The sequence below is a fragment of the Centroberyx affinis genome, unplaced genomic scaffold (genome assembly GCF_046629955.1).
Source record: "Centroberyx affinis isolate AG114_WGS23_722 - 3 ecotype Tasmania unplaced genomic scaffold, CSIRO-AGI_Caff_v1 ptg001466l_1, whole genome shotgun sequence".
NCBI classification, from domain to species: Eukaryota; Metazoa; Chordata; class Actinopteri; order Beryciformes; family Berycidae; genus Centroberyx; species Centroberyx affinis.
The window spans coordinates 71,707-89,541 of NW_027279935.1; the positions used below are offsets into that span (position 1 = coordinate 71,707).

The window sequence follows — 17,835 nt, forward strand, 5'->3', positions numbered from 1 at the left end:
GGAAGAAGGAGGAGGGGGGAGGAAGAGAGGAAGGGAAGAGAGAAGAAGTAGCTGTACATGTTGAGGAAGAGGGGGAGGAGAGGGATGATGGGAGAGTGAGGCTAATGCGTGAGTCTAGAGAAACTGTCCTTGCTGAGGAGGGCAGGGAAGGGAGGAGGATGGGAGGGTGAGATTTACACAAGAGACTGACACCAAGAGCAATGGATTTTGAGGAGAGGATGCTAAAGCGAGTAAAAGGGACTGAAGCATCAATTTTAAGTCCTTGAGGACGAGGATGGGGAGGAGAGAGAGGAGAAAGGGAAGGAAGAGAAAAATGGGAGGGAACAGAGACACATACAGTATATTATATAACAATGTCCTGGACAAGACAGTGTTGCCTTGCACAGTATAGCCCAGGGATTATTCCACTTATTCAACCATAGACCGAAACTGAGTAAATACACTCTCCTTCTGGGACCAGGGCATAATTAAACACACTAATACTAAACATACTTATCATTTGGGGAGCCAAAGGAAACAGACCTATGACCTATTTTAAGGCCATAACTTCAGAAACACAGTTTGTCTTTTGTTATTATGACCAACTGTATTTTGTAATCATTCTTAAATCTCGCTGTTTTCCACATTGATTTTGTTGGCAATCCCCCAAAAAATCCAAAAAATGTTCTTCTTCTTCTTCTTCTTCTTCTTAAAAATGGTATTCTTAAATGCTCTTCTGCCTTTAAAAGCTGCCTCTATCATGGTCTTAATAGATCAGTAGTATAATCAAAAGTGGTTTCAATTATTTGAACCACTGAGGTTCTTTATTTATGTAGCCAACCAGACACGCAGACAGCCTCTTAAGTGGAAACATCAATCGCATGAGAAGATGAATGAAGCGCTCCTTTTTTTTTCTTTTTTTTTTTTTTAAACATTTGTGATCAACTACTATCTTGCACATATGGGTCAATCCTCTAGGAATCGGAGTACTGATCTAGCATCACTGTGAGATCACTAATACATTGGGAAACTTTCTGAGGCAATGTACATAAATCAGCAGGATTGCCTGTAGGAAGGATGGGAATACACATCTTAGACAAAATCAATGTGGAGAACATAACAAAAGCATCATGAAAAACGCTGGTGGTTAAACATTACCAACCTTCATTCCCCCTCTGCCTGTGTATCATGGCCTGAGGATACTTTCATACACAGAAGTCCAGGTCAGATTAAAGGAGCTACGGGAAGACCTGGAGGGCTTGGCTTCCTGAAAACACAACATCTATAGGTTCGCAGACAGCATGTCAGATATTGATTTAGAATCAGTGTGATCCTCTTACCCTTATGCAGGAGAACTACTTAGAGAAAGGGCCTCCATGGCAAGTCTCGTCTTTCCCATCCAGTCCTGATGTAAACATATCCTCGCCATGCTTAACCTTCTAGCAGAAGTGGTTTATCCAGCTTTCCCTTTGTGCGTGGAGTCGAAACAAAGCCGATTTTACCCTCATTTGACTTCTCTCCCGGTCTCGTTAGACGTAACAATGCCATGTTCTGTAATGAATACAATATTTCTTATTTTATTCCGGTCGTCCCGCCGTCGGAGAGACGCTGAGAAGGGCAAAGTGATCGGTGAATATCCGAGCTCAAGGCCTTTAGTCTGTCTTAGACGATTAGCTCTGAACATCAATATCACTGCCTCTGGTCTCAGAAAAGGGCAGGAGAGATGATGCAAAACTGTGACCCCCTGTATAAATAATGGAGACATCTTTATCCTGCAGTACAGCCTGTGCCAGCATATATTAGTGGACTTTTTCACATGGTATCTGTAGAAAAGTATGGGTGCAGGAGTATGGGAGTTATGGATGATAACATAACTGCATAAAGACATATCCATTATTTATAGACATCCTTTCCATAGAGATAGTTCCTAGTCAGAGTGTGGATGGAGGAACATACTATACGCTGGCTGCAGTACTAACCTAATGTTAGAGCTATGAGGCTTTTTTGCAACCAGGCCTTAATCTTATAGACTGTGATGCTCTAACTTCAGTGGCTCCCGATCAAAAAATGCCATTAGTCTATTTGGAAGCCATATCTAAAAAAACATCACATCAGGAGAGAGCATTCAGGACCAATGTTCCCTCTACAAGCTGATAGTTTGATGACCGACATCTAATCATTTATCATATTGACCAAATACACTGTGCAAGTGCAAGTGAAACCCAGACGGTCGATGAGTTGTCTGAAAGTTTTGAGGAATATTCTTGATTCAGTATTCCTCCTTCAATGAAAAGTGTGCATAACACACCAGGAAGAAACCTTTCATGACTCTATTCAGTCTCACTGTAACCTGTGACTTGAAGGGAGGATTTTAACTTCCATAAATGCAAACCAGATCCACAGTTGGGCAAAAGAACAAAGGATGACATGAAAGTTAAAAGTCTACAACAGGCTACAACTATTTCTCTGTCTAAAACAACTACCTATGGATCAGGCTATCGCTAGGTTTGCGTAGCTCTTGGCTAATTGATAGCTCTACGTGAAAAGACGCTGTACTAGTCTAATGTAAGAACGTGTCTCGGAAAAGAAAGAATGTGCCTGCATTTCCTTCATAAACTTACCAGACCTGAATAAAATAACATTTGAAATGGTTTCAAATGATTGAAAAACATGGAAGCTGTGTTCGGTTTAGCTAGCTTTGCTTTCAGTTTATCACTTCTGACACTATACACCTGTATTAATTTACTCAATAACTCTGTAATGATCAGTAAAATGGTCATTTATTACTTATTAAAGTTACAGACTTATTTCCAATCTGGTTCTGGAGTGTGAGTACAGTGTAGATGGTAGCAACAGTAGCAACAGTAGTAGTAAAAAACATTTTTCACTGGCAAGAGGAAAGTTACATTTGAAGCATCAAATCAAGTTTCTTATTCAAACATTTGAAATAATCTCAAATGCATATTTTACCCAGTACAGATGTACAGTATGTATGCCTGCCTACTGTCTCTCCCTGTACATAAAGTTTACATTTTGTTTTGCTCTTTTTGGCATTTCATTTGCAGTGATCCTTTTTAATAACCCATGTTTGCTCTTAAAGGGATGCCTTGACACTTTGAATTTTAGTCTGGTATTTTTCTTCACCTGTCAGAAGTCATAATGTTAGGAAAAGTTTCTGTATTGGGAATTCAGGTACAGAAACACAGCTAACCTCCTCAAATCCTCAAATCAACTGTTATTGTCACAGGCTAGCTTGTTAGCATTGTTATCGTTTCATATTAGTATCTCATTGAAATGAATGTGGCCCCTTGCAGCTATTGCGCCATGGGTTTTAAGGTTTCAAGACATTTAAAAGGTTATTTTGCTAATAATAATTATAATAATGGGACTTGAACTACTACGTTCTGCCTACCCACTACACCCTTTTTCTTCATCAAGAAAAACAGATTAAAAGCCAAAATGCCAAGCTATCCCTTTAACAAAAGCCTTAAGGGTGGTGTGTTGTTTTTATAATGATGCAGTCATATTATCATAATTACTGTTAAATCTGAGAAGACAATGTTCATTTTTTTTCTTTTTTTTTGCTGTCAGTTTACTATTGTTTTGAATTCTATCAGATTGTCTTCTACTGTATGTTTCATATGTAACGTTGTTGTTGTCACAATCTCACAAAGGGACTTCTGATAAAGATGTTGAACAAGCTTCGCTCAACTCAGAGCCTCATTCTCTATGGACATAGCTCAGTATTATCTACTTATCTGACCTGACCAAGGCATTTAGACAGTTAAGTGTAAGATCTGATTCCCTCCCACACACAGGCACCTCTGATTTCATGTCTGTTATTTCCATTCTCTCTCTTTTTCTCTCTATCTTTCTCTCTCGTTTCTCTTTAACTCTATTTCCCTCTTCATCTGTGAGCCTGTTTCTGTCGCTCTGTCTGTCCATCCTCTCTCCCTATTTCCCTCTTTATCTCTCTCTAGTTTTCTCTTTGTACGTGTGCCTCTTATCTCAGTGTCCGTTCCTTTCTTTCAATCAAGCTTTCTATTTCTTTCTCTTTCTCCGCCTCCATCTGTCTCTCTGTCTCTGCGCCTGTCTGTCTCTCTGTCTCTCTATCTTTCCCTTTCTCCCTCCAAACATGTGGCTTGTGGCTTGTCTTTGGCTATAAAATTAAACTCTCAACCAGATCATGTGTCCATTAATGGATGTAGCAGATGAGTGCGCTGAATGCAGAGAATCCGAGAAGAGGAGATCAGAGGGGTAAAACCGAAGAGGAGTCGAACGGCCTCATATTTGACTAAATCCTCTTGCCTTGATACTGAATCTGCAGGTCTGCATTGATTCCAGACATTGGATGATGTAGAGAGAAGAACATAAAATCTGTCAGTGACTCAATCTGACTGTGTAGGACAGAGAGATTAACTATAAATTGAAAGGAGATGGAAAAATGCATATAAATGCCATTTTGACACTTAAAGAATTTAATTCTAAAAGATCTAAAATGGTAAAAATAAGTGTCTCAGACTTGCAATGTAGGTAATACAACTATTAGTATGTCCCATCGCTATGAAAAGTCATCCATGGCAGGTCATGCTGTACAAACAGGGGTTAATTATTTAATAATTGTGCTGAGACTCCCTTGAATGAAGGAATTTTAAATGAGGAACAGACATCCAAAATGTGTGTTTGAAGACGTGTTAAAGTATTGGGACATGGGTATGAATTCAGTGATGTTGAGATTTTCCAGAGAGGCTGGACCGTGTTAGTCACCCTGTGAGACCATATGTGCGCTCTCCACTATACTATACTCCTGTCAGGAATAAAGGCATGCTGTTTTTCTGTGGAGAAACATTTATCAGTGTTGAAGATTTCAGCAAGTCAGCTATCAAGAGGCAGACTTCTGATTGAAAACAGACCACCAATGACGCAATACCAAAAAAAAGAGAGTTTAGTAATAAGTGTAGGGGGATTTGAGTAGAGATCAAAATGTAACTTCAGTCCCAGATCGCTTTAGTCCACCAAAACAGAGTTGTCAGTCCTGACCAAGAGACTGGGATACCACACACTAGAGACAGTGGGGTCATAACAAGCCATTAATCAATTCATCCAGTCTTCAATCTGATGGTGAGATCCTCCTGAGCTATCCTGAGTACCATTTAAATAACAGCCCTGTCTTCAATCACCCAAAATTCCTGTTCCTCACTATTTGGCTCAGTTCCTACTTTCCGCACCAGCTCCAGTTTGTCTCTCACCTAGAGGAAATGGTTGCTGTCCTAGGTGCTGAAGCCCAAGTGGGGAGCTTTGGTATGGGGGTGGGGTGGGGGTTGAGGAAAGATCACATCTATTGCCAAAAGAACAGAGTGATCAGTCAAAGACAATATCAAAATAGTCAAAATGCAATATATCTATACGTATTTGCCTAGAGAAAACCAATTGAATTTCTTTCATTGGTATGGTTATAAAAAAAAAAAAAAATTGTGCAATGGAAGAAGATTCAGAGAGCGTCAGAGAGGACTGAGATTGATGTGGCCAGAAGACTTCTGGATATAAGATGTGATTTCCACTGTCTCGGGCCAAAGGGTCTGGGCTGTAATAGTAGAGCAATATGATCTGTTTTGATTTATCTGATGGGATTCAGAATAAGGTTCAGTGTAATCTGAGGAAATACAGCATTAGAAGATGCTAATTTTTATTAAGATGTATTGCCATGCTGTGAGAAGAAGGCATTCCTATCCATTACCTGTGGAGAGCAGCAATAGGCTTAGATGAGTGTAAGCAGCCTCAAATTTCAGCAGAGGAAGAAACAGAAGACGTCACATGGAGAGATGCACCAACAGCAGCTGGTTCACCACTAATCACATAACATTAACATAACTACTCCTACAAGCTAACCTAGCCAGCTACATGGTTCGCCTTTGATTTATCCTAAATCCGGAATTACAAATCTGCAAAAAACAAACACTTGATTCCTACAGAGTGCAACAGGGGAAACAACATTACAAGCATACACAGTTATCGTGGCCTATTCTCGCATCTAGCTGGCAGGCTACTTGGCTAGCTAGCAAACCAGCGGTAGCGGACTCTCTGCTTTGGCTAGCATCAAGCTAGCCAGCCAGCTAGCTAGCTAGCTACTCACATAGCTAACGGTAGTTAGCTAGCTAGCGAGCTGTAGTAACTTGCGTCATGGATGAACTAGTCGTGGAAGTGAGGGGAACTAGTGGGGCCTTCTATAAGGTAAGTTTATGACTATTTTGTTGAGCTTTGTCAACTCAGTCACCACACCATGCAATGCACTAGCGTCGGGCTAACTAACGTTACATACGCTTACTGGGATAAGAACTGCCTACTGTAGCTAGCTGTCTAGCAGCCTGTGGGCCTTACTGCCTCTATCCAGCCACCACCAGTATGTGGAGGCAGAAAATTTGTAAATAAAGCTAACGCTAGCTTGCTGGTACTCGTTTCATCCCCGGGAACCTCAGAGTTCAAAGCAAAGTTATTGTTATTGTTGTGTTTATTGGCGATCTGTTCGCTAGTAAAGCAACGTTATTGTAGCAGTTAACGTTAAGTTAGTAATGTTAACGCGGTGAAGCTAACGTTATTGTAAACGATAGCATCTTAATTGTGTTTCTTGTGAAAGGGGATGTTTGCAGAGTGTCAAAATTCTGTCCTGATTGTATTTTCAAAGCAATTTAGAATAGAAGAAAGGTAAATTATGCAGATTTGTTAATTTGCTTTGCCCATATGTGATTAGTTCAGTTTTATTAAGGGTTGCTGAGCAGGTGGGCAAATTCATGTTTATCTACACATTGTCCAGAAATCAATAGCTGACATGGTGATGCTTGGGAATTTTTGGGGCTACCAAGATAGTTGCAAATCCCTTTTCACCTCCCATCAAATTACCCATTTGGAAAACAAGGGTTCAAAGTCTTGCTCATGAACACTTAGACAGGTGTGGGCTGTGGCTGTTACAGGTATTGATCATGTGCCCTGTGTTTCTTCAGTCACCTAGCCACACTGCAACATAGTGGCTCACCAAAGACTTTTTACAACATTGGGTAAAATCTTGGTTCTGGCTCTGTGGTCATGTCTGGTCTCTGAATTGACAGTAGCCCAGAAATGGCTTTGATTTCGATGCTTATACTATGACATAAGGGCTAAATGTAAACAGTGACCATATACTGATTTGATTTTGGGAGTTAGTAAGAGCGGATATGCTTTCTTATCTTTTCTTTCATATCTTTCTCGCAGTGGGAGTGTTGCTGCAGGTGTAATGAATGTGAATGGAATGAACGTGCACCACAGCCCGTCCTAAAGCAGACGATAAGATTTAATGAGTTTCGAGTTGGCCAGCAAACCTTCCTGTATGTGCTGCATTCCACTGTGGCCTACGGACTCTGTTTTAGCCAGGAGGCCTACTGCACTTTTCTGTAGACGCCACACCCTGCCATACAATGCTAGTTGAATAGTTAGACATGTAACTAGAATTGGCAGTTTATTTGATAATGATAGATCATTCATTCTTAATATGATATTTTAATCGGCTGACTTTGACCAGCTTCTCATTCCAGTAGTTCAGAAAAGCATCTCCCTGAATTGAAAGTGAATAGAAAGCAGGCCTGTTTGGAATGGGTTTCTTGTCTTGGGTTTGCCTTGGCTTTGCAAGTTTAGGTGGTAACATCACCAGTGGGATGCCTTTGGCTTTTAATTGGCCTTTCAAACTATTCATATTGGGTGTGGAGTCCATTTGTTGGCCTGGGGTTTGGATACCATTTTATTCTTTGGCATCATTATCAAATATTTGCACAACAGAAGTAATTAACCAAATGGCAGTGGATTAGTTTAATAATATCCATAAATGCATGGAAAAAATGAACAAATTGGCAGCCGCTTACCTATAATTGTGCTACTGCTCGCTGTTGTAGAGTAGCTTAGTCCTAAAGATGCCAGAGACATTAATTATTTGACAACATTTCACAATTTGTGTTGATACGCTAAAAAGGTTGAGCATAAAATAGACGCTACTAGAGGAAATTGGCATTAGTCACTGGGCCATTAACACTGGACGGCTCACTTGAAAGGAGTAAGTAGTAATTGAATAATAAGTCTAATGGAGTACATAACACTCATTAGCTAGAAACTATCATGAGCTATTTGGGCTGTAGTTCAACAGCCTAATATTAGGCCTGTATATACTATTATGATATATTAAGAATTGTTTAGAGGATTTTTGCTGCGACTAGCAGCTACTATAAGTCACTTCGCCAGTTGGTCGGTCTGTTGGTCCCAAAAATGTAAAACAAATCTCCACTAGAAGTTTCTCAGGCAGCCATGCTGGTGCTTTAGCTCACTTGGTAGGGCAGCAGAATTTCATACAGGGGTCCCAGGTGCTAATCCCGGGCTTGGCAAAGTAGATTTTATATTTGGTTTCACACAAGCCAAATAGGTCGCAGCTTATCCTGAATTACGTGCTTGTTAATTGGGTGTTTTGAAAGCAAATGTTAAAATATTTGTTCATGAGCACAAATAACGTTTTTGAACCCGAAAAGTAATTTTTGGAGGTAGGTGGTAACATCACCAGTGTGGTAGGTTTTGAGTAGAGGAGGAATGGGAAAAAAGGTACTATTGGTACTCTTTCACATGCTCTGTGCCAGCTAAAGATGCAAGCAAAATATAGGCCTGTAGTGTATTTCACAGTTAGGTATTCAGAGTGGTAGAGCAAAGCCTGGTATCATGTCTTTTGTTAATTGACCTTTGTTTTTCATATAGGCCTTTGTGAAGGATGTTCACGAAGGATCGGTATCCGTGGCGTTTGAAAACAAGTGAGCGACGCACACACACAACAAAATAGTCATGTACTGTAGATGTTACCTGTTGCCTATGATCAAGTTCTCTTGTTGTGTGTGTGTGTGTGTGTGTGTGTGTGTGTGTGTGTGTACCTCTGTTCCAGTTGGCAGCCAGAGCGTCAGATCCCGTTCCAGGATGTGCGCTTCCCTCCTCCAACAGGTTTCTGCAAGGAGATTAATGAGAGTGATGAGGTCGAGGTAGGACTGATTCAATACTTTAAGAAACCGTTTGGAAAGTTAACATAACAAGCAGACATGGTATAGTGTGTGTATAGTGTGAGTGAAGAAATACAGTACAGGTGATAAACCTGTACTGGGAAATTTTTAAATTTAATTGTGTAAGAAATGAGCCCATGATAGGAAATTCCAAAATGTATCCCGACTGTATATCTGGTTATTTTGATGTCCTCAGCCAATACGTCTCTGCCACTTTTTGTGTTTTTTGTGTGTGAAATTTAGTGTGTGTGTCTTTGTGTTTCTAGGTCTACTCCAGGGCTAATGACAAGGAGCCGTGTGGATGGTGGCTGGCCAAGGTTCGCATGGTCAAAGGAGAGGTCAGTCCACATCATTACTGTCAAGTCCATAGCCTTAGCTGCAGCTACATGAACAGATAGTTCCCCTAGTTTGAATGGACCTAAGATAAGGCGATGATACATATGCGTTATCCTGCGGGGCTCCGTTCTTGGGCCCTTGTCTTCATCAGTGACTTACCTGCTCACCTATAAAAATGTCTCTTCACTCAAAGCTGAAGCAGATACTGGTTTTGAAAAAAAATCTCAAAAATCTCAAGTTTCCAACTAAACAAACTGTCCCTCAAACTGTATTTCATTCATCTAATTTCCTGTCTTTCCATTGGAAGTTTCATTGATTCCTGGGAGTCACAGTGTCACCATAATTCTCTCACTTTTGGGTGATTTTCACAACAGATTGATTTCCAGCTGAAGTAGATAATCAGCCTAAATTTACCATCATTTTTCTGTCAGCCGGTGTCAATTTCGAATTCTGACCACAAGCTGGTGGTGACAGTTTTCTCTCTGGGTCCGAGGTTATTGTGACCCAGATAATGACTTTTTGAACATCTGTGATTGGAGGATTTAATTTAGACTAACCTTTGAGACAGTTTCCATTGCTTCAAGCTGTTCTTCTTCTCTCTTTTCTCCTTTATCCCCCTTTCTTTCCTCTGGCCTGGTTTCACTCTTTGTCTCATCTACTCTGTTCATATGCCTTTATCTCTCTCCCGCTCCTCTCTCTTCTTTTCTCTCTTCTCTCTCTCTCACTCACTCTCATATACCCTATTTCCCTGCCTGACTGTTGAAAGGTTTGAACTCACAAGATTCCAGCAAAAATAACACAGGAGAATCCACAAACTTGGATTAAGAAACATTTTTTTAGGTTTATGCATTAATGCAGAGATTATTACATATTTTTTTCACACTCAGCTAATGTCTCTGTCTCTTTCTCTCTCTCTCTCTCTAGTTTTATGTTATAGAGTATGCTGCGTGCGACGCTACATTGAATGAGATTGTGACGCTGGAGCGGTTACGGCCGGTCAACCCAAACAAACCAGCCACCAAAAACACCTTCCTCAAGATCAGCATGGATGTACCTGAGGACCTACGGCAGATGTGAGTTTGACACACTCATAAAAAAGCTTAATAACGCTTTATTAGAAGTGCCTCAGCGCTTGTACCGGCATTTGTTGCATGGTGGAAATGTGTAGAGAAATCCACACATTGATCAATGACAAAGACTTATTTACTCAAGATTTATCAACACAAAAGCTTTAGTTCGATGCTCTATAATAACCTGTTTGTGCTTAGTCACTAATGTACATGTGTAACATTGTGTCGGCAGGTGCTCCAAGGAGTCGACACACAAAGACTTTAAAAAGGCGGTGGGAGCGTTCAGCATCACCTACGACTCCGACAAAAAGCAGCTGATCATCCTGGTTCGTTACATTCTCTTTTCACTAAAGAAAGTCTAGCTTTTAGAACTAACCTCCTCCAGCTGGGAAGCTACTTTGATGTAGCCAAAAACTCCCAGATCAGTGCAGAAGAGGTTGGTTTCTGAATTTAAACGTCATTGTGTAGGAATCATCCATCAGTGACACCTCCCAAAGTCAGATTATTTGTGTGAAATGTCCATTGATTGAACGATTGATTCGATTGACTTGGCAGTCGGTGAATGACGTTACAACAAAGCGGGCCAATATGATGAGCGACATGCACTTTAGGAGCCTGCGCACCAAACTGTCGCTTATGCAGAGGAACGAAGAGGCCAGCAGACAACTGGAGGTATATACGCACACACACCCACACACACACATATACATGTACTTCAGGAGTCATATACTGTTTATATATAGCTCTATTGTAGGTTTGGCCATCAGGAAACCTGTAACTCCTGCTGACTCTCTTTCGGTGTTGTTTGTGTTTTGTTTTGTTTTTTCTTTCTTTCCTTCTGTCTTTCTGTCCACTTCTCTCAATGCTTTCTATAGAGTTCCAGACAGCTAGCGTCGAGGTTTCACGAGCAGTTTGCGGTGCGGGATGATTTAATGGGTCTGGCCATCGGGACCCACGGGGCCAACATCCAGCAAGCCCGTAAAGTCCCCGGAGTCACCACTATAGACCTGGATGAAGAGACCTGCACTTTCCACATATACGGAGAGGTAGGACGGCTAGACAGATGGGGATATTGATACATAAATGGGTATACATACAGATCCATAACGTCTCTGGATTTACCACTATAGACCTGGATGTAGACAAATTTGCCTTCCACACATACTGTATGGTGCTTGTAAGTTATGATCCAGGACTAACCTATTCATATAAAAGCCTATCATTCAGCTTCATCTTCTTATCTCCGTTTCTGTATCTCTGTGTCCTAATCAGGGCAAGCATGACGCATAAGGTACATGAGGTTAGGAGTTTACTCTGTGTTTGTTTTGTGTCTCAGGACCAGGATGCTGTCCGTAAAGCCAGGAGTTTCTTGGAGTTTTCTGAAGATGTCATCAAAGTTCCCCGGAACTTAGTAGGTAAGAAAATCGCGGCAGTTATTTAAGGTGAAAAGAGACCCCTTTTCTCTCTCCTATCCTTGCCTTTCCACTATATACCACCTAATAAAGCAGAAATGCCACAAAAATAATCACAAACACTAAGAGAGCTCGACCAGTTAAAAGAACATGGTTTTGGTTTGTGACTGTGATGGATCCTGCTTCATAGGGAAGGTGATCGGTAAGAACGGGAAGCTGATCCAGGAGGTGGTCGATAAATCCGGTGTGGTGCGGGTTCGCATTGAGCCCGAGAACGACAAGAAGCCCGTGGCGCCAGCAGACGAGGTCAGTGGGAAAGAACCTTTTGTTTAATCTGAAGCTGAGTCAAACACAGCACAAGGCATTCTAATCGCCCTCCGTCTCTTTCTGAATCTCTCTCACAGGCGATGGTGCCATTTGTGTTTGTGGGGACCAAGGAAAGCATCTCCAATGCTAAAGTACTGCTGGACTACCACCTCAACTACCTCAAGGTGAGTGCAGTCACCATACGCACCTTCTAACTTCAGCAGCAATACAAGATGTGCTTCACGGTTTCAGTTCTAGACTGATCCCCAGTGGGAAAAAATCAGACTGGCGAAAACTAAATAAAAACTCAGTAACACAATGCCTGAAATTGTATGGAATCCATTATTGATATTTGCATTATATTTTTTCATTCAAAATGGTTTTATTTACTTTTTAGAGAAGCTAATTATCTATTTATAGGGCCAAAAACAAATCTGGATTGAGGCTTTACCCTGCTTGCTTTGTGTCCCATTGCTCTGTGAAAAATGCATTCATCAAAAAGTAGATTATTACAGCAACCTTAAATTTTCTTACAACTCATCAGGCTTACTCCATAAAGTTACGCTCAAAAACATCTTGAGCATTTTGCTACAGTAATCTCAAGGTTATAACAGCAACACGACAAGGTCAAGGTCCAACTTTCAACATCCTGCTTTCGATTCTGTTATTTCCGTAGGAGGTGGACCAGCTTCGTCTGGAGCGTCTGCAGATCGACGAGCAGCTGAGACAGATCGGGGGAGGCGGCGGTGGGGGAGGAACGGGGCCCCGGAACGCCAAAGACAAGACCTACGTCTTCGACAACGGCATGGGGCTCGGGATGGGCAGAGGAGGGGGAGGAGGAGGGGGGAAGCCCTACGCGGGTGGGGGAGGAAGAGGCGGCAGGGGGCGGCGAGGAGGCGGCGCCGCTTTTGCCTCAGGTACGATGTGATTACGGTACATTCAGATATTCACGGAAACATTGTTTGAGTCACATAATATCATACAATTAATACCGCGGTAGCACACAGACGAGGCAAAGGAAATGACCTTAAGCTTTAATTTAAATGTATCATCTGCAGTTGTTGCCAGCTGCAGTGAGCTCCGTAAGTAATTATCTGTACTCTCATTGCTTTGGATGTGAAACGCACAATGACTAAGCTAAAGTGCAGATTGTCTACCTCAATTTGAGGTTATTTTCAGCCATATCTGATGAATGGTAATTACAGCTTTTTTTGTACACAGTGCCCCCGTTTCAGGGTGCCAAAAGTATTTGGACAGATTAAGCTAACTGTAGTCTTGAGCTAAATTTCAACAGCGTGTCTACGGTCAGTAAATGGAACGTCTAACCAGTACAAGGCTGTCGGCGTCGGGCAGAAAGCCTCTTCCCCCTAGGTGACGACTTCCTTATGAAACAAAACGCTTTATTATCCCAGGCAGCGTAAACGAGGTTTGACTCCTGCGCTCCGTTCCCCCCAGGCACCAACTCGGAGGCGTCCAACGCTTCGGAGACGGAGTCGGACCACAAAGACGAGCTCAGCGATTGGTCGCTGGCCCCCACTGACGAGCTGATGACGGGGGGCGGGACCCTGCCCAGGCGGGCGGACGGGCGGAAGCGAGGAGGCGGAGGAGGACCGCGGGGGCGAGGGGGGAGAGGAAGAGGAGGGGGAGGATATAAGGGTGAGTAGTAATCGTCCTCAGCTTCTTCCTTTTTTGAATTTTAGACTTTTGTTCAATTTCCTCACCGGGGATTTTTCACAATGTTCGGCATTGTTACATATTTTATAGATAAGTCAACCAAATGTTACCAGAGGAACATCAGTGATTTTTTTTTTTATCAATCAGCAATACGACTGCAAGAAACTATTATTTTGATAGTCAATTACTTAAGACAGCTGTAGCGATTAATTGATTCGTTGTCTCAAGAAATGTAAACGGTGTCTTCGAGTGACAGAAACTAAAATGAACATTATTGTTATGACTACTGCATTTTATCCAACATTAGTCTTTTGCTTAAACATTATAGACATTTTCTTCACTTCTCATAATAGTTATCTTACTCTCCGAGTACCCAGGAGAATACCGGTTACCAGTATTATAATAATACCAAGTTACAGCCCATTTACTGTCTATGTCTAGTTTACATTTCCCCCAATCATTTTACAGTGCATGCTCTGTGTAATTAGTTAATTCTCAAAATACAAGTGAAAAGTGAGAGGAAATAGGCTTTAAGTATCTGTGACGACAAATCGACAACAGGAAATGCTGATCGATGATTTGACGTTGTTGACGTTGTGGATAATGTGGACTAATCATTGCAGCCAAAGCAGAATTGACATTCTACCATAGGCTATCCTGCACCAATCTATCAAATACAAAAATTGATTTTCTTAATTCAGTTTTCTGTTTTTTCAGTATTAGCTTTTGCAAGTGTGATCTCTTTAATGGTTAGTTAGTTCTGATTGATTGAATGCAGAGGCAAAGATATGTTTTGGCCTGTTCCCCCCTACATGAATAGCAAACATGGTCTTATTTAGATTTATATAATTCTGGGAAAGAAGGAACTTGATAAGAGCCGCATGATATGCAATCTGTTCTACATGGACCTCAGCTACTTTTGGGAATAGCATGAACCATAACCACATCGCAGGGTTTCACCCTAAAACACTTCCACCTAACAGAGTGTGCAAAGAGAATATCAAAATCAATAGTTTAGGCACAAGTGTTCACGTTATGAAACAGCGAGGCTCTCTGCCCCGCTTAGAGACGTATGAATATTTTCACTTCCTACCATTTATACAATGAAAGGTAATGCAGCTGAATTAATCTTTTAAACGAATGAAGTGTGCAAATTATGATCTCGGAGATATTCTGCATTCAAGTGGCAGAAAATAAAAATTAGTGTGTACTGAATCGGAACAAATCACAAATTGAGATGCATCTCATCAAATCATAGCCTGATGAATGGAAATTAATCAAATGAGATCTCTGCAGACTCCCTTCCCTATAATATTCTCATAAAGGTGTTGGCTTTCACACTTTTTCTCTAGGGATTCACATAAAAAATAAAAAAAACAACTTCCCGTAACCTAAATCTATTTTAGGCTTAAATATAATTAACCCCATAGTCAGTAGTTTTTGATTCCAGATTTTCCCAGAACAATTTAGGGACCCGTTTTTTTATCTTCCCATGAGCCACCTTGGCCACCAGCTACCTGGTACAAAGTGGTGTACAGTGAATACAAGGATGATACTTACCAGTTGGAACTTTGTCTGGGCTTTGTCTGTCCTGGTTTAGGTGACGATGTGCAATGGAGTGATCCGCGACCTCGTCACATCAGAGACCCCAAGACCAGAGCACAGGAAGACACCCTACAGGTAACACACACACACACATAACCCTACAAATGACCCTTTTGGAGCCAACAAAAATGTTAAAAACATTGCACACACACACAGACCTTCTTCTTAACTTCCTATGTCCCGGTTTGTCTATGCTTGTAACTAATCAGATTATTATCTGATCAGTTACAAGCATAGTTACCCTTCCTTTATACCCAAGGGTAACCACTTGGTATTGGCCAGCTATTCCAGTGTCATCTGTGTCCCAAAATGAAGCAGAATCAGAATTAGCTTTATTGGCAGAGTAAGTTCAAAGAAATTGACTTGGTGGGTTGCTCCCATAGGTCACATTAAACATAAAACGACACAAAATAATAAAAAAGTAGAAATTTAGAGAGGTAGTATATAAAGAAAGTAGTACAAGTAGTAGTTTGCTACAGTACCTCTATCAAACTTCATCGCTGTTTATAGCACTTAAACTCGTTTTCTGCAAATATTGTGTGTTCTTAATTTGGTTGTATCTCATTAATAAAATGAAGTAAAAGTATATTGTTGTGAAAATGTAATGCTATCTATGAATGTTGACACTTGAGCCGCCAATTTTCACCTCATACAATCCACTTTGTATATTCAGAAAGCGATGTACACCGCATAGAAACAGAATGGAGTTCCAGCCTGAAAGGGAAAGAGCATTTTAGTAGTTTTACCACATGGAGATTTCAATGGTCATGCATTTGTTTCTCAAAAAGTACAACAAAATATCTGACAGAGGACAAGACAACGATATACTTATTGTGGGAATACAGGGAAAGTTATGACAGCTTCAGTAGGAAAAGGTGAATTGTAACATTGGCGTTCATAGGGCCAGTCTCCTTGCCCTCCATCTCTAGCTACGCACCATGTGACCGGACCCAATCAATACCTGCTTCCTCTGTCCCACAGATCCGTGTGGACGGGAACAACGAGCGCAGCGTGCAGCACGCCTCGGGGGGCCGAGGAGGAGGAGGAGGAGGAGGGCCTTCCTCCTCCCAGGGGGGTGTCGTCGCCGGGGGCGACGGCCCCGCCCGCCACCACCATCGACCCATCAGAGAACGAGGGATGAAGAAAGACAAACAGGACGCTCCTCCGCTGGTCAACGGAGTGTCGTAGATACACCACTGGAGGACATAGTCACTTAAACATGCAGACACATGCAGACACACATAAAAACACACACATTCAAACACACACACACACACACAACTTGTCATAATCCATCGTAGGGTCTGGTTCTCTCTCTCACTTGCTCTCTTTCTTTCTCCGTCTTTCTCATACACGTGCATACACTCGCATTTCCATCGACGTGGAAGAGTTTACCGATGTGACTGTGGGCCAGAGATGGTCTGGGATCTACCGGTCTGGTCTGGGATCTACCGGTCTGGTCTGGTATATGCAGATCTGGTCTGGTATCTGCTAGTCTGGTCTGTCCTTGACTGATTTGGTATCTACTGTTCTGCTCTGGAGTGAACAAGAAAAAGAAGCAGTACATTTTGGACCTAAGCTACTAGAAAACGAGGACGGAGAGGAAGAAGCGGGATTCGCCCGGAGCTGAGCGGCTAAGAGAGGCATCAACCCCGGACCCATCCACTCACCAACAATTACAATTTCTGTTTTTCTGTCGCCAGGATTATTTTTGCGGCACACGGGTGCAAGTGAATTAGCACTGAATTATTTTTTTTTTGGTTTTTAACTAAATGGGACGATTTAGATTTTTACATCCCGCTGCCGACGTAAGAAGAAAAACCCCACAGTCATGAATTGAACTCATCCTCTCCACCGAGCCTATTGAGGAAATCGCAAGGCGAAAGAGGAGTAACATCGAATTCCAGCCAATTGTAACAGGCAGAGATGTGTATTCCCTCCCTGGTTTCCCCCAGCTGCACACCTTCACCTCCGTTTGAACTGAGATTGGGATTTGCGGAGATGATCTTGACAGTACATCGTTTTTTTCAGATGAGCTCGGGGAAATTTGAACTGGGAGATGACATCAGCGGAGGGGCACTTTAGATATTTCTGTAATAAATTTAACCCCGGGCACCGTATTGACACTTGAGCGAATCAAGCATGCCTTTAGTATCAGCAGAACAGAGAAGAGTTCGACTGAGGCCTGTTTTGTTTCTTATTTCCATCTCATTTTGCCGAGTGGAGCCACCTATGGTTCTCATCATCGCTAGCTGTAGGCGTCCATATTTGTTTTTCAGGATGAAATGTAGTGGACAGGTATGTGTTTTTGTTTTTGGCGTTTTTGGAGGCTCTTGAAATGAGCCAGCATATACTTATCACATCAATGATCATGTGTTTTTTCTGTTGCCTAGATCA

General features: G+C 41.7%; 1 protein-coding gene across 1 annotated transcript; it reads left to right on the plus strand.

Annotated features, from left to right (window-relative positions):
• The first annotated feature begins 5,862 nt into the window (after positions 1–5,862).
• On the plus strand, positions 5,863–16,793 carry fmr1 (fragile X messenger ribonucleoprotein 1). Its single transcript, XM_071526824.1, has 15 exons — positions 5,863–6,210; positions 8,743–8,795; positions 8,924–9,017; positions 9,302–9,373; positions 10,296–10,444; positions 10,674–10,767; positions 10,997–11,113; positions 11,317–11,487; positions 11,778–11,856; positions 12,044–12,159; positions 12,258–12,344; positions 12,836–13,076; positions 13,615–13,815; positions 15,434–15,513; positions 16,420–16,793. The coding sequence occupies exons 1-15, from the start codon at positions 6,160–6,162 to the stop codon at positions 16,624–16,626; spliced, it is 1,812 nt and encodes a 603-aa protein (XP_071382925.1). The 5' UTR covers positions 5,863–6,159; the 3' UTR covers positions 16,627–16,793.
• The last annotated feature ends 1,042 nt before the right edge of the window (positions 16,794–17,835 follow it).

Bases quoted from the DNA above. Each gene is read 5' to 3' on its own strand.
- fmr1 (XM_071526824.1), top strand. From the start codon at position 6,160: ATGGATGAACTAGTCGTGGAAGTGAGGGGAACTAGTGGGGCCTTCTAT. The intron at 9,374-10,295 runs GTCAGTCCACAT...CTCTCTCTCTAG, and splicing joins TTCGCATGGTCAAAGGAGAG to TTTTATGTTATAGAGTATGC. The intron at 11,114-11,316 runs GTATATACGCAC...TGCTTTCTATAG, and splicing joins AGGCCAGCAGACAACTGGAG to AGTTCCAGACAGCTAGCGTC.